The following is a 25153-nucleotide window of genomic DNA, read 5'->3' as shown; positions in this document are numbered from 1 at the left end:
TTGTACACATAGATGATAATATTGTTATCATTTCAAGTGAAATGTAATGATTTAAAATGTCAGTTGATATCAGTATGTATTTCTTGAACTTGACGATTAGGTATGTTAAAAATAGCATTACAGACGCTATATAAGCGGCTACAACTTCTGTTTAATTGAGTATACTTGGTAATTTTTTTGTAAAGAATATGTATTTCTTAATTACTGGACTACTCTTCTACTGTGGAATTGCAGGTACATATTCAAATTTTCATCCATAATAATTGTAAAATCATTTTTAACTAAAATATTATTTAATAACACATTAAGTTATTAAAATAATAGAAATTTCAAAGCGATAATATAGAAGCCACAAATTATTTTCCATTGTACTAAACCAATATAAACGTATTAATGTAAAGCTTTTTTATTTAATGTCGCAAAATTTATGATTTTTAATGACAGAGTAATCTAGTTCTAATTATTATTCTAACGCTAAGTATCTAGTTATAATTTAGTTCTTACGTAAATAAACATTAATATTTATAGCTAGCGATGGTGATTTCTGGCAATCCCGCATTGCAAACTATGGCGAAATAGCGTCAGATGGGGAATTTCCCTACCAAGTATCAATTCAGTGGAATGTTTCGGGATCCTACATGCATATGTGTGGTGGTTCACTTATTTCGAAAAGACATGTGCTATCAGCAGCTCACTGTTTTCAAAATGATATTGATTCTGGTAGGTTCGCAATTCCTCTCACTGTCGAAGTAGGTTCAGCACTTATAGGTAACGGAACGAGGTACAAAATCCAAAGAGTATCGTACTACGCAGGTTATACGAAAGATTGGACAATCAATTTGTACGAAAATGACATTGCTATTGTCCACGTAAGTTTTTATGTAAATTAATTCAAAGGGTTTGAACTTGATATTAATTTGATGGTTTTATATTGCAGCTTAGAAAACCCGTTACAATCTCAAGTAAAGTGGCTACAATAAACTTACCAGCACCCTATACACCACTTGCTGCTACGACTCCAGTAATTCTCAGTGGTTTTGGCAGTACGTACTACGGAACTCCCGATGCATCAGGTCCAATGTCACCAGTGCTCAAGAAAATGGATGCTGTGATTGTATCCAGAAATGAATGCAACCAATATTATACGGAAAGATGGGGAAAGCATGTGGGTCTCGATAAAATTTGCGCAAAGAAAGGTCCAGGATATGGCGCATGCACGGTAATGACTTGTAAAAGATTTCTATTGAATTACCCCATTGACATCTAAATAAATCTATTACTTTTTAAATTCAGGGTGATAGTGGTGGGCCGCTAGTAGACAGTGAGAAAAAGACAGTCATTGGTATTGTTTCTGCCGGTGATGGAGAGTGCTCTAATGGAGAACCTGATACCTTCACTGATGTATCCCGATTCATTTCCTATATTAATGAAGAAATCAACTATCGCCCAGGGGCTGTTAATAAAAATCCAGCAATTAATGTGGGTTGGTCTCGACAGAATAATTGAAATTCAATTCCAACAAACAAATCAAAAACAATCAACTTGTGATTATTATGTAATACTTTCTCTTCTACCTGATGAGATTTTTCTTGTAAATATATTTTTTTAATATACATAAATAAAAGTAAGAAAAAATTATCTAAATGGTGATGCGATATTTAAATGATATTTTTTAAATCATTTTTAATGACATTTACGTCTGTGAAGAAAAATTTATTCTAATAAGGGAAACTCTATTCGTTCGACGAAATTAATCTAGTTGATAATAGGGTATTTCGATTTTCTCCTCTTTGTTCTTAAATTATTCCGCGCAAAAATATTAAAAGTAAGACGATATTTTCAAATACTTTAAGTAAGATAAATGGCATGGTCGCTTTCTTAAACAGAAGTTAGGCGAATTCGAAATCAAATCTTTATCTCTGGAATAAAGTTTTAAACACCTGGTTATAAATTTTAAAGAGGAAAAGAACTAAATTCATAATGTTACTCGATTTAAATCACGTAAACAATGAAAACTTGATACAAATAAGGAAATGATGTAATTCTGTTGATGACGTTGATTCATAAATCAATAAAAATTGATAAGAGCTTTAGATATGTTAGATATTAATTATGTTATGAATATGCATTAGAATACTCACAATAAGGAAACATAATATTTCTAGATTCAATAATGCGTAATTCATTTTATCAGATAAGCAAACTTAAGGTTAATCCACGGGAGTACTCTGTATTTCTTACCATAATTTGCTTAAGTATTAGAGTTGTTAGTATCCATATGATTTTACAATTGAATATAAAACTATGATCATAACTGCTAATTGTTCAAGTAATTTATTGGAAAATGATGATGTAAATGCAACCAGTAATAATCCAGTAATGAATATGGATAAATCAAATAGCGATATGACTGGTTCCTCCAAGAATGGATTTTAAAATCACTGAAATCTGACCATAAACACCATTGATTCTCGATTCAAACAATGTGGGTAACTAGGTTTCTGTGAAAATCGACAATCCGAAGCTGCCTCAAGGACTGACGAATTGTTAGTACTCAACGGGTAGTACCGATTCACCAAGCATAAGGATACCTTCTGGTATCTTCAATATTTTGTATCCGCAGGAAATTTAAAGGACGTTTATAGATTCTTGATACCCGTGAGGGTACAGCAAATCATCAAACATAGATACCCTCTGATGTTTACGAATCTTTGTATCAGCAGAACCTTCGAGGACCTTAAATTCCTTGGTATCTTTCTTCAAAATATTATTTTGACAAATGATGGTATAAACGTTTGTTTTTAAGTAGAAAGTTAACGAACCATTCAAGTAACAATTCAGTGTTCGTTATGGTATACTTAATATGTGATATACTTAAATTCCTGAAACTTAGTTCATCAAACAGTGAGTCAATCGCTGATAAAACAAATAACAGAGCAAGGATCGATTACTCGGTGGAAAATAGGCTGCCTCACGCAGAAAGCTGTTCAGTGGGCTTTTTTTTGCACGCGACTTCTTGACACGTGTGCGCGGTTCTTTCTTTCGCTCTCGCCGATTGCTTTTTGGGCTTTGTTATCCCTTTTTCTTCGTCTTCGCTTCTCTCTTTCGTTCGTTCGCTCGGTTCGTTCGAGTTGAAGATTCATAAGATTCTCTCTATCGGATGGACCGTACAACAAAAAGACAATGAGTCCGTTACCACACACGCCGATGAGCACTCATCAATTGTTTATCCATGTAACGCTGTAAAAGCAATCAGTTTAGAAGCGATGTCGCATCAACAAATCGCATCTGGATGTGCAACAATGAAGCTTTCGCACTTGTATACAGATCGGTAGAATGGGATCGAGAAATACATACACGTAGATGCGCAGACAAACAGAGCGGTATCCTGAACGAGAGAGAGAGAGAGAGAGAGAGAGAGAGAGAGAACGCGCGCGAGAGAAAGAGAGAGAGAGCTGCAGTGAATGCCTCTTTGTTCTTAGCGAGTGCAACATCTCTGGCGGAGCCGCCTTGGGAGCACACATTCTCGGACCGGCTCTGGCCCGGAGCTGCTTCGGCATTCCACGCGCTTTCTGCTCATTTTATTTTAGCGCCACCGCCGCAGTGTATATAGAAGAGAAAAAGAGAGAGGGAGAAACCAAGCAGCCCAACTACAATGCCATTTAAAGGGCGTCAGTCGTTAATTCGTACCGTTAGCGAAAATTTGTATTCGATTGCTCGCACAGAATCGCTACATTGTTCGTATATTTGGATTCGCTTGTATCTGGAGTATTGATGGTCAATTGCGTTACACCTATTTAGCTTTGACTGGAGAGTAAATTGTAGGCGCCAATTTATGCATGTCAGCGATAGACAAGATAAGTCGTATGTTTTTTATCACGCAGTAATGTGTTGTATATGTTAGACACTTAATAATATTCATTTTCTTGCAGTCTTTTTTTTTAATGTACAAAAGATGTTTCTGCTTTTAGTTACATGAACGAAGATACGCTTGCACCACGTCGGTTATATCAATACATCGTCTAGTGGTAAAAAAATCAATTTGATTGTCACATCTGAACAAAAATACAAGAGCTATGTTGAAATTTATTTGGCAGCCTTGACAATTAAATCGGACAACTCTACCGACGAGTGCAATTCTGAAAGAAAAAGTAAACAAAAGAGATCGAAGCAATAATTTTCATCAATTTTCATCGCGTTTCCTCTCCTCGCGCGAAAGGCTGATTTGTGGTCAGACCGATCATTATGTAGCTTGCCAAAGCTGTCTGTCGATGAGCAAGTAGCAACGGGATGGAAATTGCTACACTCGCGCGTACAAAAATCTTGCAAACGGCAATCCCATCTCTCACACCGTGCGTAACAAGAAAAGAAAGCAAAGAAACTAGCGGCAAATGGAAAAAGAGAGAGGGCGAGTTGCAAATAGCCACATAGTGTGCGTGGGCTTGCCGTTGAGAGCGAGAGAGGAAAAAAAGTCGTCGTCAGCAGGCAAGGGAGGGGAGTAAAGAAGGAAGAAAGGGAGAGAGGATGAGAGAAGAACAAGAGGGGTGTAAAAGGTACGTGGGAACTGTACCACCGAGCAAGAGTGTGCAGCTCGAGCACCTCTGGTATATATTATACGCGCGTTCCATCGGCAAGCGCGACAGCTAAAAAAAAAGAAGTATCGATTACACGCCTTGCTAGCTTGAGATTAGGCCCCTGTGAGATGAGTTTCGGCGATTCAGCTAACCGAGCGACTGCCGAATTGCCTTCGCTCATTTCCGTCGATCGCGAGTTTTCTTTTACCGGACTGCGTGCATTCGCTAGTTCGTTTTCAAAGCCGAATCTAGCGTTGTTTGATTTTATATTCAATGGCACTTTGTACACATAACCAAAAGAAAGTCTGCCCAAAATGTTGACCAAAACTGATATCGATAAAGAATCGGCTGTCCTTGTCAACTTTTCTGAATATTACGATTGAGCGTTCAGCTGTCATTTAAGATACGACGCAATTTTGTTCTTTTTAAGAAAAATGTCAGTGGCACTCGACTACCGACGCAGGGACAAAATGACAGGATACAAAATCTTATTTGGTTGGCCTCGCAACATTCCTGATAGAAACAAAATGGTTTAGAGGTTTCAATCGCGTGAAAAGTCTCAACCCCCCAAAGGAAGCGAAGCCACCTCGAATGAGCGGTTAATCAGTTCATCAAAGCCTCGAAAACAATCGACTCGTTATTGCGTTCAAATGGGTCACCCATAAGACAAGCGAAGATAATGGATTATCGCGCGCGAGAGAACGGCTCTTTTCCTTTTCCTGAAATAGCACCGAGACACGCGGACGTATGCTCCGAGCGCGAGCGTGGAGCTTTCAACCCAGATCGGAATGAAGGAAATAGGATATACATGCATGCCTGCTCGTACTAGGGAGAAAGTCGTTTACTGAAAACTTTTTTTCTCTTCCTCGACACATGCGTGCTCCGAAGTTCGCCGCGATATTATCTGTTTGGCAGTGGCGATTTATTGGTACACGCGCTGCTGCCTGCCTGCCTTTTAGATTTAGATGCAAATATCGTCGACGCCGGTTTTCGCGCGCTTGGGGGAAATTCCAATTGGCTATTTGGCTTTTACCGCGAGTGAAATCAGCTATTGCCTTTGCGAAAGTCGACTATTTGCCGCGTGCCTGACAGTTTGTCAGAAGCTTGATGGATGGAAAAATGCGAATTGACAACTTGACAAATAACGCGTGTTGATCGGATCGTGTACTCGTATATATAATCAAAAAACAACCGATAAATAACACGGGGAATTAATGGTGCGCACAAGCGCATGTAATCCGTGATCGGACGGCAACAAGTGAAATAAATAAAAGGACTCATCGCGATAAAGGACGCCACGCAAAGAGAGAGCACGCCAGATAAGATAACATGCGAAAATCGTGCAATATGAAGGCTCCCTTCGCGCGTACGTGACGCTGCCTTCGATAAGATATCGCGCGAGCTTAATACTGCTGTACTCGACTCAAATGCCTCGCGAACGGGGCTAAGCAGGTTAAGTACAACATAGAAAGAGAAAGAGAGAAGAAGACTTTCATATCGAAATATTTAGTGCTTTCCATTCGGATGGTTTTATCAGAAGCTAGCATTTTTTTGCAAATGATCTTGCGCGCAAGGAACATTGTTACGGTTACGGTGATCGCAACCTGTGATAGAACGTGCTTGATGAATATTTCATTACAGGCTCAGGCAAACTCACACGCAGGTGTATACGGCGCAGTCAGAAATATTGCACGCAGTCCGGCTTCGAAACTCGTCCAGCTGCTGAACTACGATCAAAAAAAAAAAGCATCTGACAAAGCTCAAATCAATTGACACGCGATCCTCGAGCCTCGAGCGACTAGAAAGCAAAACGTTCTCGCAGTTGAATAACGCGCTGGCCTGTGAAAATTGGCCGGGAATTTTCCGAACCCATTAACAATCGCGCTATGGTTTTCAAGGGGATCCCCCCCCCCTTAAAATTGCAGAAGTAATTAACCAAAGGCGCGCGCAACCGAAAATAATTACGTGTTCCCGGAAGAATGGGCGGCTGACTTCTGCCGCAACTGGATGAAGAAAAACAATTAAAAGCCAGCGCCGCTGCCGTCCGTTTGATTAACGCTCGCGAGAAAAGGGAGAGAGAGAGGGGGGGGGGGGGACCGTTTTGCCGCCGCCGCGCGGTTTAATTAACACTCGCGTTTAGCACCTGTGGTTCGATAGCTCAGGAAAGCCAAGTTTCCTTTCTTCTCGTTTTTCGGCGAGCGTCAAGCGCAAAGTGTCGGGCAGCGGCCAAATGGCGCCTTGTCACAGGCTAATCGTCACGAGATTTACGCGCATAATTGGCACGCCGATTGAGATATCGAGCGCGATATATCCGCGTGATTTAGCTCGTGGGTAAATTGAGGCGGATGCCCGAGTGCGCGTGGCGCACATGCGTACGTCGTTAATACGCGCGTTCGTGATGCATGCGATGGGCAGTATTGCGATGAGAGGAAAATTGCCGTGCGCAGTCCTCGGACTCCTGTACATTATCCAGTTTTTAAACCGATGGCAAATCGCTGCTCGTTTTCTCTGCCGTGGCTGTGTCGGCCGCTGTCATTTGTTCGGGAAATTTGAGATTACTATAGCCCGCGCAGACGGCAACTTTTTTCGTCGCTTCGTCGAATAAAAAAAACTTTTATTTATTACGAGAACATTGCGTGTGAAATCAGCAGCTTGCCGGAGCCAATGCGACTCTCGGTATTAGCATTCCACGACGAGAATCGAGCTACTTCGAATCCCACGGCTATTGCTAACTTGGCAATCTTTTGCTCGTCGGGAATCCAAAGATTCGTGATTTACTCAAACGCTCTAGCCAAGGCACAGGCAGTTTTCATCGCGTTACGTGGACAGTGAATGCAGAGTTCGAAAATAGCAAGGCTTTGATCGGCGCGCGGGTCCATGTTACCGAGGCAACAACACGCGCTCGCACGCATGCTCAGTCGCAGATGACCCACGTAAGATTTGCGCGTCGTTGGAAGGATATTGAACGAAGTGCGCGGCCGGTTACGCGCCCATCGCTGAGCTTTTCGGCTCGAGTGTAGCATTGAATCTCGCGTGCGGGCTGTTATTTTCGCGCCGTTGTCTGACTAATTGATTACCGTACGCTCGGATTGGTTGAAAAAGAAAAAAAAAAGAGTTTAATGGTTAATAGCCGCAGTAGTTAAAAGAAGCGCGAGGAAATGGAGAATAATTGATGGAAAAAATAGACCAGTAAAAGTAGCAACTCCGCAAACTTTCAAAAGAATTCTTCGAATAGACTCTGACGCTCAAGAATAAAAGCGCGAAAATAGATTGAACTTTGAAGCCAAGTTCTATTGAAAGTGTCTTTCCGGTGTGCCCATAAGTAATAGCATTCAAATGGACGTTCAGGTTCTAGCGAAGAAAGAGAATTCAACATTGGGTTTTACACAACGAATGCACCGTTAATTAAAATACAATGCGATGGCCAATTACTCCGTGCGCCAATCAAAATAGTAAAAAAAAACGAACGTTGCAGCGAGCAAAGAAACGATTAGACAAATACCAAACTCTCTCTCGGTGGCTCCTGGCCACTTAATAACGCTAACGACGTCCGGCTAATCGTCGGAAGTGCCCCTCTCGTGCCGGATGTGCATGTGCCGCAAAAAAAAGCACACGCATACACCCGTCGCCGCTGCCGACACACTGCAGTCAACTCAGCGGGACACGACGACTCTATTTCTCGCCCGATCATCATCATGGGATGTCGCTCTATCTCTCTCTCTCTCTCTCTCTCTCTCTCTCTCTCCCTCCCTCCCTCCCTTACTAGCTCTTCGTGTTTGCTGCCTCTCTTTTTTTCGGTTGTGGTCTATGAGCCATAAAACTGCATTTTTGCGTCGGGGAGACTTCGGCTTTTTTTTCGCGACGGGCGTTTTTCGGATCGTGAGATTGAGTTGTCGATGGCTCGACAGATTTGGCAGTTGAGTGAGTCGCTGCTGGCGTTGTCGTGTCGCTGTTTTATTGTGAGAAAACGACGTGTCGTGAAATTTTTTTTTTTCCAAGACGAGAGCAGTCGTTAAAGAATGAGATGATAAAATGGAGGGTACGGTTTTTTTTATAATAAGGAAAGTCATCGTATAAATTTTGAAGGATTTGACTCGACACGTTACATTTTCATCACTTTCGACATTATTACAAATAAGATAAATTGCAAAATTATCTAGCTCATTTCATCAATAAAAGTATTTATTTCTATTTAACAATTACCACCTCATCTAAAGCGAACTATATAATTAATGGATAATGGTTAATTAGTATATTTTTTACGCGTGTAGTTACGAAATAGATAAACAACAAATAGGACTAGAATTCCGATTGTAAGTTTTTTAAGTGGGTGTCAATAAATTTATGATAAAACGCAGTAAACCTAATATTACTATTGTTCCCATTGAAAGCCGGCACACTCACTTTTTTCCCAACCCATTCGTACATTGAACAGCAGAGGAAACTTTTCAAAAATCAAAATGCGCTTTCCAGTAGCGAAGAAAAATATGAGACTATAATCTGGAAAGAAAGTAACGCAAAGATAAGAAAGATCAGAGCCGCAGTGCAGTGAGAGCGCAATCAAGGAGAGGACAGTATGGATAGTACATAGAGAAGCCAGCTGCAAGCTACACACTTGGCACGATGACAAACAAATCCCGCGCATCTCTATCGGACGCTAGGCGACGTACACAGACACGAGCGCGTGTAAACGTAACAAAATCCAATTTTAAGCCTCTACCGCCTCGTGTCCTTGCGAGGGAAAGTACAGAACCACGTGTGCGCACGTGAACTGAATCCATGAATCCATGATTCGCCGGCACAAATTGGGAGTAAAAGAGAGAGAGAGAGAGAGAGAGAGAGAGAGAGAGAGAGAGAGAGAGAGGGAGGGAGAGAGAGAGAGAGAGAAGCTTTTGCTACATCGAGAACTTAGTTTGCTGTCGAGGTGTAATTAGATTTCCCGCTGCCGAGGTCAAATTGTCAATCGCAATTTCGCCCCTTGCTAGCGACTAAGATGAAAAGGCGCCTGTTAAAGGTGCACGTTGTTAACGTTGAATGCAATATCAACTATTTATAAAGAAAAGACGCTGAATCGAAAGAAGATAAGCAAAGACAACAGCTTTTCTCGCGGGAACCGAAGAACTGGATTTAACTATAAAAAGAAAAGGGGGCCGAGACTACTTCTCTCTGTACGTGCTTAATCTTGTTAAAAGCTCGTAAATAAGAAGCTCGCAATTCAGATTCTATTGCAATGACTCTCTTGCTCTTCGCTCTCCCTTCGCGGATTATGCGATTCTTCTCTTTCTGCTTCGGCGGATTGTAACAACTTTTCGATCTCTCTGCTGCTGCGTTGAAAGGCACAAAAAACAAAAGCCCTTCCAGCAATTGCCATGCTAATTTCCAGTTCGCTTTCAGGTTATTGAATGTCACAAAGTAACGGGATTGCAAGGGCAACTTTTAAGCAACCCCCTACTCTTTCGAAACTGTCGCGTTAGAAATAAAAGAAACGACTGCCCGCCGCCGACGCTTATTATTACCATTTTTATTTATCGACAGCAAAACGCTTTGTTACGTTTAGCATTTGATTCTGGGAAGTTAACGAGACCATCGAGTAAGTTGAAAATCCTGTAAAGCAATGAAATATCGTTTTTAAAAAACATGCAATGAAATAAAACTGTTTCGTATTATAAGCTGAGTTTACGAATAATTGTATGAGTCTGAATAATTTTGTCGATGATAAATGTAGATCGAGCCGTTATTGAATGCGACTACAGTCAGCAGCATTGTTATTAAAAATAAATGTTGAAAGTTTTAAATACAGCGAAATACTCGACGAGTCGCTCGACACTGGCAACGTCATTATACAAGTAAATCACGCGTAAGAGCAACAAACGCGCGAGACTCGAGAAATTTTCGACTACGCGAAGTAACATCTCAACGTCCCTCTATCCGACCGTGAAGAAACTACTGGCGAAACAACGAGCACGCGGAGAAAGGTCTGCGTGCAGAAACGAAACCCGATAGTCAGAAACTGCGTTGTCTCTTTGCACCGAGCCCCGCGCGGCCGTTATTCTCGTGACAAGAGAGCGTCCAAAGAAGAGCAAGCCCCGTATCCAAGCTCACCCGCAATTTTCGAGAATATCTCGCGTGCGAAAGCTCGGCGCGTCGAGGAAGCTCTCGTGACCCGTTTGTTCGCTCTGCGCGCTCGCCTGCTTGCCGCGCGCACGCGAGCAGTGAAAAAAAAAAGCCGAACATTGAAATCTCTCCACGAACGATTCGGCTAACAGCGAGGAGGCTTGCAATCAACCGAAAGTTACGGTTTGTCCAGTCGGTGCGAATTATTACAAGCTAACGCGCGTCTCTAATCTGCTTCACAGCGCGCGGCCTGTTATTGTCGCGTGCACGTAAACGATATACACGCGCGCGCGCCGAGAGAGATTCTCTCTCTCTCTCTCTCTCTCTCTCGCCCCCTTTCTCTCGTTTAACGCCAGTCGACAGCTGGAAAACACATGGACGTTTTACATTCACGATTGGTTTATCAGTCTACGAGTATCGTTTCTCGAAGTGGCCGATTGCTAGGTGTTTTCTACTCGTGAAAGTAGCATTGCCTAGCGTGTATTCTTTATAGAGTACGTGCACCGTCTTGCAAGTGATTCCATTGCGTTGCGAGCGATAAAGCATAACCCGTTTATGCAGATTCGCGCGATCGTCGAAGTAGAGTTTACGAAACAATCGCCAAGCCAGCAGTATGTTCGAGTTGACGGAAGTTTCGCCTCGCCTCAGATTTTCGCGAGCAGTCGCCAAGTTCCCGTTATTATTTAGTGAGCAATCACGTAAATCAATGAGACAGTGTATAATTTTGAATGCGTGCACATGTGATATACGCAGCTGAGTCACGCGGAGCGTTCGATTCTAATAATTCATCGGACAGCACGATATCAATCATTGGAGCAACGTAAATAGTTTCAAATTCAATTACAGTTTCATTTTTCTCGTGGTCTGAATATTAACAGGCGATTTGTTTTGCAATTATAAATGTGAGTAAATACATAGTCCGACAAGTACTTCATCAGTCCAAAATAACGTTTATTTGACGTTATACACAGAAAGTTAGTCCCGGAACTTCAAAGCGATAAATATGTTCGAAATGGATGAAGTTGATCTGTAGTAGCTATATTCATTTATAATCATTCTACTGCTGACCATTATAAATAGATTATTTACGAAATATCTATAACTAATTACCGCTGGTAAAATAACGTCAAAAGTATTATCTACGGTATATCATTCACATTTTTAAGCGATTAATCACTTCTCATGTATATATAACACGAGAAGACGACCGATCCCGTAAACGTCCTTACGGCTGTTAAAATAATAAAAAAAACTCCGAACACGCACAAAATACACACATCACTCGAAACCGTTTCGTTCCGCGCGTGTGGCGGCTTCACGCCTGAGCAATTTACCTAAAACCGGCGCGTGTGATATAATTCACTGTAACACGTTTAGCAACCCCGAGAAAAATATTTTACGCTAATTCTCTACCGTCTGAGTGACCAGTTATCGCGGAAGGAAAAGCAAACCGAACTCTTAATAAAATTATTATGAATTATTCATTCTGACGTACACACGCTGACGAAATTTGGTGCGAATAAAAACTTCAAATAACAAGAAGGACGTTCGCTGGAGAATTGAGATAGAACCGAATGAAAGAAATCGAAGGACGGATTGAAAAGGATGGAAAAGCACGAGCTTGCGACTTCTATTATCGAAACTAATAATACTACTTTCAAACCGAACAAAAACACGTTTTTTGAAGAGCTGAAAAAAAAAAAAATTAATCGATCGACACACAATAGAAAAATACACAACGGTTGATCCTTTCCCGCGTTCGAGTGCGAGTAATTACGGCAGTCGACACAATGACGACGACAACGGAGCGTAAGTTTTAACGAATGGAAGCATCAGCAAGTATAGTCAGGGTAATTTAAAGATCGGCGATTGGAGTAATTTCTTGACAATGATTGCTAAACTTGTTTGTTCGGCTAAGGCTAAAAGCATTCATTTAGTCTTGTCTCTCTCTCTCCCTCTCTCTCTCTCTCTCTCTCTCTCTCTCTCTCTCTCTCTCTCGCTCGCTCGCTTGTAGCTTAGCACTTAATTCCCAATTGGATAAAAGCGTTAGGAGGATCTCTCTCTCTCTCTCTCTTGCTCATACACACTCACACATTCAATGCTGAAACTTTTAACAAAGACACGGTCCAATAGACACACGCACACGGGCACACACATCCTGTTGAGATCATATATGGTCTATGGCGATGACACACGAAAATTGGTACAAGTCGATCGCAATTTGACGATCAACGAGTGGTCTTTTTGAAACGCAAGATATGGAACAACGGTAAGAAATAGTTTGCTAAATTTTCGAGCGCAGCGAATGAGAAATCGTGGCACTGCAGCGCACACCTCGTAATAACTATTCAACTTATTCGAGCGGCAAATCCCAGAAGCTCAATCGCGCACAGTCCGCGTAGCACAGTGCACACACGCAGGCACACAGGCCGGACCGATGAGTTTAATAACCGCTGAATAATTCAGCAAGAAGAATAGCGTCTGCCAGCGTCCGCCGTGGCGCGCCGGATTTCCTAATCTCCATATAACGTGGCAAGGCGCGCGCGCACACGCATGCACGCGGCGACGCTCTCGATAGAGTCGTTTCGTACTTGTGTCGTCGAGCGAAAGGGGACGCGCTTCAAATGGTAAACGCCTCGCGACGCCGAGCAGCTTACGAGTGCGTCCCGTTGACGCGCGCGACACGTTTTATCGGCGACTTCTTCGCTGCGCGAGAAAATGTGCGGCCACGATTGCCCCCGCAATGGCGCGGGGCCAAGCTACGCGCTTTCGAATCACGCGGGCCGCGTGCACGTATGTCGATAACTGTCCGCTTTGCGACGACGATCAAGGAGATAAAAGATAAACAGAAAGACGAAAAATCCACAAGGCAAAAGTGGCTTCTTTTATTTCCGTGCCCCCCCCCCCCCTCTCGCCAGCGAGTACGCCAATGGAAATCGATTTGACAGTAAAATCCCTCGTCGGTGGAAATCGTCGCGTTTTTCTTTCGCCGCTCACCCAGCAGAAAGGGATGCGCATATCCGTATAGCTTTGTGCGTGCGTCTGGTGATGGCTACGACCAACGGCACGGCATCAAACTTGACGCTCCGCGAGATGCTTTTCTGAATGTTGATTTGATCGGCAAGGGGAGCGTAGTCTCGCGTTGTTATGCCCGAAATGGCCATTTCCAGAGTCATTAACGCACTCGTGCTTCGACAATTTGCCGGATCGGCCGGAAACGTTCCGCTTCCAGTCGCGGGCTTCCCGAGGAAAAAGCGCAGTGCAGGCATTCGCTTGCAAGTTCGCCAAGAAGCTCATTCCCCGCGAGATTGCCCGATCGGCTTTCGAGACTTCGAGACGAAGCGACGGGAATGTCCGTGATCCCGTCAGATGAAAGAGAACGAAGTGTCCTTTTGTATTTTTTGGCGCGAGTTTTATCGATCGAGCGCGATTCGCATGCTAAGTGCGTTCGCGTATTTTTTTCTATTTTCTCTTTTGTTTAATTGAAAACATTGCGCGTGCCCCGAGAGATGCACAGATTTTCGGAGGACGAGAGTGTGCACATCGCGGGTGTGATGTCATTTTACGCGCGGCGCGTTTTAATTGCCTTTGTCAGTGCGACTGGCGCGGACTACCAATTAATGCCGATGAATTTATTTTTAATTATTGTCGCCGGCCGACGCGCATACGCGTTCAGGGATGTACATGGATTGGGGAGGATCAGTTTCTCAGCGTTATTTACAGCGCGTTTTCGATATTGATGTCACTCTCGCGCGGCAAATTACGAGCGATTCGATCGAATCCAGCGGGAAATGTTTATTTAGCATCCTCATTGCTACGCGACAGCATTTGCCGACGGATGAAATTGGCTCTCTCAAAATTATTCAACAAGTGTGGCGCGAACTGACGATAACAATAGACATTGAAAGGTAAATTATGTCGGGGTCGCTTCCAACCGACGCAAACGCGTTATTGCTCGGTGTCGATGACGGAGAAGCGAGAGAACGACGATACGCATGGCAGAGAGATAAGAGAGGTGTTAGAGAACTGTCGGGGAAGGGCAGTTAGTCAGCGCGTGCCACCGGTGGCAGCGTATAGTCTGTAGACTGGAAAAGCAGCTTGCGCCCACGCGCGCGAGCTGCAATTTGCCCGGGCGATGACACTTATAAAGGCCCGTTCTCGCTTGCTCTTTGCTGGCCGCGCCGCTCGGCCTCGATCTTGCCAACGCGTGTTTTTTTTTGGCCTCGAGGCCTTTTACGCCGCGCCAACCTCAATTTTTCGCCGTCTGCTCAATTTCCCGGGGATATTTGTGTCGATATTTCTCAGATAAACAGAGACTAAGTTTGCGTTTGAATTGCCGATGTTGGATTTTTAAAAATAGGGGAAAAGAGAAGAGACGAAACACCGGTGAATTTTCAAATGGAATATTCGCTTGTGCGCGGAATAATATTAACTACGATTCGATTTGACGAAACGCGGAAAAGAAGGAAAAATCGATTTACATGGGAAACGTCGTATCTCAGACCCGCGCGTGGGTAAATATGCGACGAAGCGTGGGCTCTCTCGCAGAAAATAAAAAGGAGTTTAAAGATAAGGATACGCATACGTATACTCGCACTTGAAAAGGAGAGAAAGGGTGCGTTCGACGAAATTCCGATCCTGCTCTCTCTTTTTTATTCCTCGCGTTGCCAAATGCACTTTTGTTATTAACAACGGGATCTCGAAGCGAATTTTTGCCACCAAAACCAAAAGAAACAAAATAGAGAACGAATATTCAATTGAACTCTCATTCCCTTTCAAATAAACAAAAAAAAAAGTCGCAGAGCACGTCGACAACACCTGACAAACCAAAAGGAACGGAGAAAAAAAAAAGGATATCGATAATACAGCTCCTCGCACGCGGCACAATGCAACGACAACGACGACGACAATTTCTCCCCGGAGTAAAGGAAGAAGAACACGTGTCGCGTTCTCCCCGGCGAATTGTCGCCGTGAGCATGTGGGGGGATGGGACACGAAGAAATAGAGAAATAGCCAAGCGTTTTAATTCGATGTCCCTCGGAAGGCTTCAATTTTTTTCCCCCCCAGGAAGTGAATGATGACGACGACGGTTATGGCTTGTCGCCTGGTTTTTCAGTCAATTAGGACATGAGACTCGAAAATGGATTCTACGACGTGTAAAGCAGGCAAATACACGCTTCTTTCCTCTCCTCTTTTCGCGATCATTCTCAGCCTTCGGTATAAGTAAGCCAGCGTTTGAAATACACTTCTCCACTCGATATTTGATCAAAGAGAGGGAACGAAGGAAAAAAAACATGCCGTTCGCGAGCGAAAGCTTATGACGGCGGCTCGCAGCAGCCTCGTCTCGTCTTTAATTAAATCTGCTTTGGCGCGCGTAAGCTCGGGAAAAATGAAGCCTCGCCGAGGGCGACAGAGAGAAAGAGAGAGAGAGAGAGACAGACAGAAATTCTCGCTCTCCGGCGCTTTATTTGCCTCGTTTCGCTCGAGGACAATTTAATCTCCGAGCCCATTGTGCTCCTTCGGTGAAAAATAGAAGCGATACGCACTATTGGCCGGCTGATTTGTTCGACGTCAGATCGAAGCCGAAGACTTACCTCTGAGCGCGTCGGAGGTTGTTGCCAAGAGACCAAGCAAGCTGCGACTGTGATGATGAATCTGACTGTGGAAGTCATCCTTGGCCTGCTGGCGTAGCTGCTCTTCCATGTCACGATCGCAGCAGCGTCCGCCGCAGATCGCTGCAAACAGAAATACAAGCGCTCGTTAAATTTTTATCTCTTTTATCCGCGATATTAGGTGACGGTGTCTCGAAAACAAGGCTGCGCGTTATAAATTTATCCGCGCGAATGAGAAATCCAACGATCAGCCGTGAATCGTCCAATGTCGCGCTTGAAAAATATCTACGCGATACACCACTTGACCTATCTATTCTCTGACTAACCTCTTTTTGTCTCCATGCGCACAATAGAATACACAAGCTATACGTTAGAGCCTCGGTTATTGAGCGGAATGGAAGACAAGAAGACGCTCTCATTAAAAATCTCGTAACAAAGCTCGACTGAATAGGGCGCGCGTCGATGAAAAGAAGGAGCTCTATATATATCCAGCCATTTTTGCCGTTGAGCTATCGGTGCATTTTGCAGGGCGAACGGAGCACGTTCGATTGGCGCGCGCGAAGACATCTCGCGGCTGCCGCGGCGCACGGACGAAAAGAGAAGGCGAGAAAATTGAAAGCCGAGCCGGCACTTCGCACCCCCCCCCCCCCCCCGCCCCTTTGTGCCGCACGCTCGCTCCTGGCCCGCGTATCAGCTCGAACGCCGCGCTCGCGACGAGCCGCCAGACAAATGGGTCAGCGCGCGGACGTTTCGTCGGGCAAGTTGTTCGTTGGAATACGGAGGCGCTCGCGCGGTTCGAGTCACCTCGCCGCTGACGTGCCTGCCTCGAATCACGCGAGCGACACAGGGAATCGAGCTTGCGGGGCTTTCGAAAACGTCAATTTCCGACTTCGCGAAAATCACGAGTAGCTTGGGGAAAGGAAGCCCGCGCAGCTTTCGAGCGCACCGCCGACGCGTATAAATGCACTTGACACATAAATAGCCCTTCTCACACTTGGCGAAGAGAAGGAGGAGGAGGAGGAGGAGGAGGAGGAGGAGCGTGCGAGGAGCGGAAGCACGTGTATAAGATGTGCAAAAGCTTGCCGCCAGATTGAAAGACACATGCCTCTCGGAGGGAATGAAAGAAAGACAAAAGGAGAAACTTCAAGTAGCCCCATTCATCCTCTCCGTTCTGCCCATTCATCCGTCGCTGGGAAGCCTCGAGCGTCACACGCTGCGCGCGCGGCGGCTCAGAGGTAATTAATCCAATTAATGGCGGTGGCTCTACTTTGCCCTTGACGTACGCTCTTCTCTGCGCCGATTAGTTTCGTGGTCGCGTCTCGAAAATCGAGGCTCGAAGCCGCGGGGCCGGACCGTTCGCCATCGGGTCCGCGAGCCGGCGCAATCAATTTCATTCGAAGCGCAAAACTTTCTAGCTGTCGAGCGCGCGACGCGGCAAACTCGATGCGTATCTAACGGCGAGCGCTATGATCGATCGCCACCTGCCTCGCGACTTGGCTCTCGCGCGAGGGCCGAGGAACGGCCGGCACGGCGACAAAAATTAATCTTGCGGCGTCTCGCGGGAATCGATCGGCGATCGCGGCCCGGCTGCAAGCTCATTTATCTCAGCGAGGCCGATATGGAGAGCGCGTCTCGTATTTGCTCTTGTTTCCCGCTCTCGTGGCCGAGCACGCCTTGATTAATTAGCGTGGAAGTCGATCGGGCGCACGCACGCGAATACGGCGAAAAGCCGCTTGGGATAAAGAGCGCGCATCGAAGACTCGGGCGTAAGAGGCTAATTCATCGGTTTCGCGCGGCAGCTCCGCCGAGGGAAGGCGCGCGCGCGATGCAAATTGCGGCAAGAATAATAAAAAGTAATTGTTTCCGGCGCGATTATAGCATTGCCCTTTTGCGGAATTGATAGCTGGCAAGGGAGAGAAAGGAAAAAAGGAGAGCGGACGCGCAGAATCATCAGAGACGCTACCGAGACGGCGCGCGGAGAATCGTCGGGGAAGCGAAACCCGACGACGGGTTTTCGATCGGCCGAAATCGAAAGCCGTCGCCTCGTCACCCGCGCTCGACGACTTCCGAAAGGTTTTCGCGCGCCGTCCAACGCGATTGGCCATCTCTGCCGGGCGCGTTTCGGCGAGCTCGTGCCACCGGAGACCCGAGAGAAATCAAACGCGCGTGCAGCCCTTCCGCGTCGACCAACGCAGCGGCGAATGCATAAATCTTTGAAGCCTTCGAGCAATGCATTCGATCCCCGTCCGATTCGCCGCGACGAATCTGTCTTCATTAAAAGCCGACGCGGCATTCCTTCGCTGGCGATCCTGCTCGTCGCCGTCGTTACGGATTTTCTTCTTTCGCGGCGCGACGTTTTATGCGGGGATGCGCGCGTTGACGGGATTAGAGAGTTTCTTCTTTTTCCAATGCGCAGCTGTCGGCCGCCCATATTCTATAAGTGCCCGTTCGCCACGTGGACATAAATATTTTTATTCCGTTGGCAGTTGCTCGAATGAGCGCGACGTTATTTCGGCAAATGGGCAAATCACGAAATCACGCGCGCGCGCATTCAATTTCATTTGCGTCGCCCGATGGTTTCCGGACCTTTCACTCGACTTGCCGAGCGCAACGCTTAAGCGTACACCGAACAAAAGTCCGCGCAAATAAAATCGGGCTGAGAGACGAACGGGCAAACGAAAGAAAAAGAGGCGGTTGTTTAAATCGAGAGAGAAACGAAAGACGCTGTAATTGCAGTTTTTCTCATGCGATCATAAAGTGATTTACGACTCGCGAACGCGACGACCTTCGAAAAAGATCCGCAGCTTTCCAATGCTGGAAGCCGGCATACATCGCCGAGGCACTTTATCTCGGCCCTCGAGAAAATGTCACGCGCGCTTTGCACGCAATCAGAGACGATCTTTAACTTTTCGCTGCCACGTTAAGATGCTACCGCTGCTCGCATATTCGGAATTGTTGTGGGTACGTTCTCACCTCCCCTGCTCCCGGCGCCTCTTGCACGGAGTACGCCTGAAATTACGTCTGTCGGCGAGATACCACTTTGAATTTTCTCGATTAAATACCATTACCAAATTCTTCAAATTTGTATACTTCGAAACAAAGTGCGCGTACATGGTGTTATGAATTACCGAATTTCTTTCGCGCGATCAAAATTTCACCAAAGTAAGGTAGCGACGATATACGTCATACGGATAGAGACATTTACGAGCGTCCCTCTGCTATCGATTTCTCCTCGGAGAAAAAGAATATTTGTGAAAAAGGAGATGAAGAAGGAAAAGTTAGTTGTCCATCGAGACGTCAATTAAAATGAAGAAAGAGCAGTAGTATTTTCTTCGATCGAAATGTTCTTTTTCACCACGAATTCCAGCCAGAAATAAGAACGACGATGATAAGTCAACGACCTAATGAGATGTGTGGCGCTCTCTCTTAATCGTAAAGTCGCAATCGGACAATCGTAAAACATTTTCACGCGCGTATTTCGTATTAAATTTAGCATTCGTATATCTCTTAATTTGAATATCGTAACGGTGTGCCGACCTTTTGATATCAGCTCGTTTTTCGAAGAGAAATTTATCAAACGCGCGTGTTTAAAGAGCTGTAAATATATCGCGTTTTATGGAAGAATTTACGCCGATAAGGAATGTATTTTGATGCGCATAATAAAATCAATATACATTGTTACCTGCACGATTTTAAATTGCGAATAATTTGATCGGTTAATTGGAGGCAGTCACGCAACCGAGAGAAAAGTCACCGTGGAAATGAGGAAAAAATAAACGTTGCTCGGATTGCACTCCGTAGAAGCTCGTGAACAAATAAAGTATAAATAATATGAAGTACGTCGTGCGAGAGGAGAAAGAAAAACGTCGACATGCAGATTCGGAATGCAGTTATAATAACCGTTTGAATATCATTAGCGACCGGCCGGAATAAGCTTGCCGAATTAAAAATCGAGACATTAGCATAAAACAAGCAACTTCCCGCAGCTAGGCTTTGCAACAAATAAACACAATAATCCTCGTCGGAAGCATCGTTCGATCAAAGTCCGCAGCACGCGTATTATACGTGATTTGCTGTAGAGTGAGATGTCGCACTTTACTATCGAGGAAGATACACGCGCGTACAGCTAACGACCGACTGGTAGCCGTGTGCGCGTACAAAAACCTCTCGGTCGGTTTTAATAATCAGCACTGTCGTCGCGTCATGTCAACAAACTCATCGATTCCCGAGGCATCGAAAACTGCCGCTGCAAGCGAGATAACCAGTAAAACCAGAATGCTCTGGCAGCTTTCTATGCGGGGTGGGGTGAGGAATGGCCGATCGAGAAGATGAGTCAGAGAGAGAGAGAGAGAGAGAGAGGCTGCTGCACATTTGCACGCGTCAAATCCCCTGTTCGCCGTTTTGCGCGCGCGGCCTACGGTGCATCATTGCGAAGAAGCGAGGCTTCCGATTAGCGATTGCTATCTTTTTTTTTGGTTGGGGGGTGAGCGGGGGGGGGGGGCTCAGTTTTATCGAACCAGCTCAAGGTCGCTCTCGGGCATTCCTTTCTTTCGCCACGACCGCCCTCGTGGGAGGAAGTTCGCCCAGTCGAGGTCAGCCGCTTCTTTCTCCTCGACGCGAGACAGGAGCAGGACTCTCGCACGCCGCGCGAGCTGAAGATCGCGCGCGCCACAAGCTTGAAGTTTAACAGGTGATAATTGAATTCCGCGAAGCGAGCCAGCGGCGCGATAATTAAGGAGCGTCCAGCTGTATTGGAAATGCGCGGAGCGCGCTCTCGATGACGACGAATGGAACCTGGGCTCTTCTCGTTCTTGGCCCGAAAAGCGAATGCAGCCCGCAGCGCCGGGGGCCCACCGCCGCGCTCGATCGACGCCGTCCTGCTCTTCACCGACCGCGGCAACGTTGATTTCGATTCCTTCGCGCCTTCGCGAGTGTGACACTCCGGCTGTCCTCGTCGGCGTCGAATTACAAACGACCCGTCGGAGGAACTGAGCGCGGAGAGCGAGTCGCGTTCGAAGCCGAAGAAGAAAGGCCCGCACAAAAGATCGCGCGACGCGTAGGGGCTCATTATGCGCCGAGTACAATGCTTTTCGGTCCGCGTGCAACTCGATATGCAGGCCGAGCCGCGGAACTCGCGTCGCCGAGCGAACGAGGCCTCTGGAATTGTACCGATCGAAAACGTTATAAGACTCCGGTTCTGGGAAGCAACCCCTTGGAAGGTGGCGACGGATGAGGGACTTCCGCATTCCACGCGCACCTGCCGCATTTATATACACATTCGACGAAAAATTGGAAAGGCGTGCGAGCGCGCAACTTGGGCAACATATGCTTCGAGCGGGAAAAAGAGCAGGTGGTCGAAAAAAAAAGAGAGAGAACGCGCGCGCCCTACCGAGTTTTTCCAGCGCGGCAGCAGGTGTTGTGTTGGACTTTGGAATTTCTCGTGAGAGTGTGCTCCTCTTGTTTTCCACTGAATTTACTCGATTTACCTTCCGAGGTATAAGTTTCCGCGAGCGATGTCGGTCGCTGTTTGCGCTGCTCGTTTCAACTTTCGCGTGACGCCGGATTAAACGGGTCGGCGCGGGCCGCGGTTAATTAGTTTGATTTTCACTTCTGATTATTTCCAGTGGACGAGAGATAGAGAGAGAGAGAGAGAGAGAGAAATCGCTGCGTCGATCAATTGTTTAATGGCATGGGTAATTTCGTATTTAAAAGTCGTAGTTAAAATACTAATCAAATGAAATTGCCCGAACTGCATTGAAATGTCGTCGGTCACGTTAAGCTCGACCCGGACTTGAACAAATATGAATGAAATCATCATTCGCGATTGAGCCCAACGAACAATAAAACTGCAAACTACGATGAGTCACAATAGCCATCGCCAGCTAGAATCTTTCCAAATTCAGCGCAATCGTCTCAATTGCAACGTCACGTCGGCAAAATTAGCGGCTGCGCGAGCAGTGTCGTCTCGATTAGCATGTACAAGGATAAAAAGCGAAGGAATATAAATCTCTATCAAGCGAGCGTCTTTTAAACTCTGTGCACTCGCAAGCAAAGCCAAACTTTCAGCCGAATCAGAGGAAAACAGCTGTGGCCGGAGAGACTCGGTCTGAAAATTTGCGCTTGTCGTCGAGGAAGGAACGCGAGATGTATAGGCAGACGGTAAGTCCAACGAAAGCTCGAACAAAGGAACCGAATCTTGGCGCGTCAATCATCCGAATCAAGCGAAAAATCCCGTCGGCGGGTTTGCGCTCGCACGAGCGAAACTTTGGCAATCCCTCGTAAGAGCTTTCCTTGGCGCTCGTGATCGATCGACACGAGCGGCCCTCGGGTGTATTTGCACAAAAGCCTGTAGCGCGCTTCCCCTCGAAGCTCCTCGTCGCGGCTGTAAGTGTGCCGCTCGGCAGATGCAGAGCATCTTTATTCTTACACGCGTCGCGAGTTTTATGCAATACCGCTGCGGCGGACGACGGAATTGACGCGGGACGCGTTGAACATGCGGAAATGGCACGTGCTCTGGTATGCTGGGCCGCGAAATGCGAAACTTTCGCAGGCATATCGAAAGGTATGTTTCAGTTGCTCGCGTCGCCCCGCGACAGGAAGCGCGCAGACGTCTCGCAAGACCGGAGAGTCGCGACGCTCGCGAACAATTGAGCTGCACGCCAAACGGGATGCGCAGGCGATGGGTCCTTATTAACGCTTTTTACGAAGGAATGCGTCCGCGCACATAACGCATGCAGCTTTCGCAGGCGATAAATTCAGCAAAACCGAACAAAGCGAGAGAGGCCAATAAAAAGCGAAAGGGACGAAAAGGTTTTGGAATTCGAGACAGAGAGAGAGAGAGAGAGAGAGAGAGAGAGAGAGAGAGAGTGAGAGCAGGGAGGGGAAGCCTTATTCGGAAAAAGGAACCGGACGGCACGGCGCACACACGCGCGTTTCTTCCCACGTGGCAGCGGCGCCCAAAGATTCTCCTTCGCGATATATATACCTACGCCCGCTTCGCGACCCCACCACTCGCGAGTGAGAGCAGAATCGATGGGACAAGCCAAGAAAGAGGAGTCGTGGCTTTTATCTCACCTACCTCCTCCTCTTCCTCGTCTTCATCGACTGTACCAAGAGCGCGAGAGAAGCTTTCGATTTAAGGACTCGGGTGTGCGGCTGGTGGGCTCGCCGCGACGCAATCCTCGGCGCGCAATTAAGCGATTGCTTTTTACGCGTTCATTTGCATCGCTTCGACGAAAGAGACTGCGTACGTGGCGACTAACGCCAGCGCCACGGAGAAAGCCGCTGCAATCGGGCGGTTGATTTATCTCTTCCTTAATAATCTGCCAAGTTACGCAGTGGCGTCGCGCAACTCTCGCAATTGCACGAATACTCAAGGAGGCGCGTCGCTGTCTATCGCAAAGCCCGGCTGCTGGCCCTCTCGAAGAAACTCTCGGCAGGAAAGCGGCTTGCGTGCCCGATCGATTATCAGGTGGAGGACAAGGAGCGCGCGTGACTCATCGGGGCGGCGGACACACAAAGGCCAGGTAAATATTTCGGCCGTGTATAGATCGACGGATCCTTGCCGCTGCGCGGGTGGCGCTCGCCGAATGCAAATGGCCGCGCGGGCAGGTCAGAACCTGTCGCCGCCTTTTCCGTGGTTGCGTGTTCCGAGCTGCCGAGAGCCGAGGGAAATCTCCGAAACGGCCGTCGCGCGCCAAAGAATCCTGCCGAGCGCCAGGCTGTCCGACGACCGTGCCGTCGACGCGTTCCCGGGGCGGCTTGGACTCGGCGCGTCGCTCGCAGGCTTCTCCAGCGACATAAACAATCAGCGCGATGCGCATGCTGAAAAGACGGAAGGTAATTTACGGCGCGAGAGAGGCGTCGTCGACGGCTCGCGGCCGCGTGTCCCTGCCCTATTCATCTACGCGACTTATCCTCTCTTGTCTTAATAAGGATAACATTGCGCGATGCCGTTATCCCAGTTTACAATCGCAGCTCCGCCAACTTAACGATCGCGCGTTTCGCTGATGACGGCTGTGCGAGCGCTCGCGCGAATGCCGTACCCCTCGTTTTAATAGCCGCGCGTAAATCGTCGTCCGAGCTTAATAATCGCTCGCGAGCGCGCCCGATACTGTCGCTTGGCGCATCTTCGAATCTCTCGCGGGCAAATTGCCGCGGATAGCCGCGGATGGCCGCGGATGGCCGCGGTGAGTTTCTTGCCTTCCGATCGACCGCCCAAAGCGTTGCGACGCGCCCCTGCCGTCCCACTCGAAGAGGATTAGCTCGAAGATCGAGAGGAGCCCTCCTAGGCATTAATCGAAGCCGCGCGCATTGTCGACTTTCTCGGAAATATTCTTGCTCGCGCGTGTCGACGCGCTATCGATAAATTACATCGCAAAGACGTCGCCTCGTTAGCATTTGGCTAAGCTCGTTAAGCGAGTTGGAATGCTCATCGCGCTGGTCGCGATGCGAACGCCGCGCGCGTCGATATTTCAAATGTACCATTGCCATAACGGTCAGATAAGTAATGAGCCGTGATCCGCCCCGGCAATAAAAGAAAAACTACAGCACCGAGAGAGAGAGAGAGAGAGAGACGTAGATGCCAGTAACGATTCCATCGCCAATATCTGAATTCATGAAATATGTAAAGATCCGGCATATGTTGAGGATAATTAAATTTACCCTTTAGCCAAAGGGGGAAAAATGCGTTCGTAAAGACTTCGCAAAAAAATGGGAGGGATAAAAAGGGGTTCCAAAGGGATGAATAGCTACGTGGGATTCCTAGTAAAAGCGTTGTTCTTGTGCGCGAATACTAATGTTTTCTTTCGCTCACTCTCTCTCTCTCTCTTTGCTGTACTTATGTATGGATGC

The 25153-nt window shown here is 46.6% G+C and overlaps 1 protein-coding gene across 1 annotated transcript in view; it reads right to left on the bottom strand.

Annotated features, from left to right (window-relative positions):
- LOC131671304 (division abnormally delayed protein) overlaps nucleotides 1-25153 on the bottom strand; it is a 93109-nt gene that overhangs the window by 61650 nt on the left and 6306 nt on the right. The window contains exon 2 of the mRNA XM_058947639.1: nucleotides 16283-16423. Coding sequence (XP_058803622.1) covers nucleotides 16283-16423 — 141 coding nt within the window. The remainder of the gene's footprint in view (nucleotides 1-16282; nucleotides 16424-25153) is intronic.

Source organism: Phymastichus coffea, unplaced genomic scaffold (assembly GCF_024137745.1).
Source record: "Phymastichus coffea isolate CEN01 unplaced genomic scaffold, Cenicafe_Pcof_1.1 PCOF00123, whole genome shotgun sequence".
NCBI classification, from domain to species: Eukaryota; Metazoa; Arthropoda; class Insecta; order Hymenoptera; family Eulophidae; genus Phymastichus; species Phymastichus coffea.
This window is presented reverse-complemented; position numbering and strand designations above follow the sequence as displayed.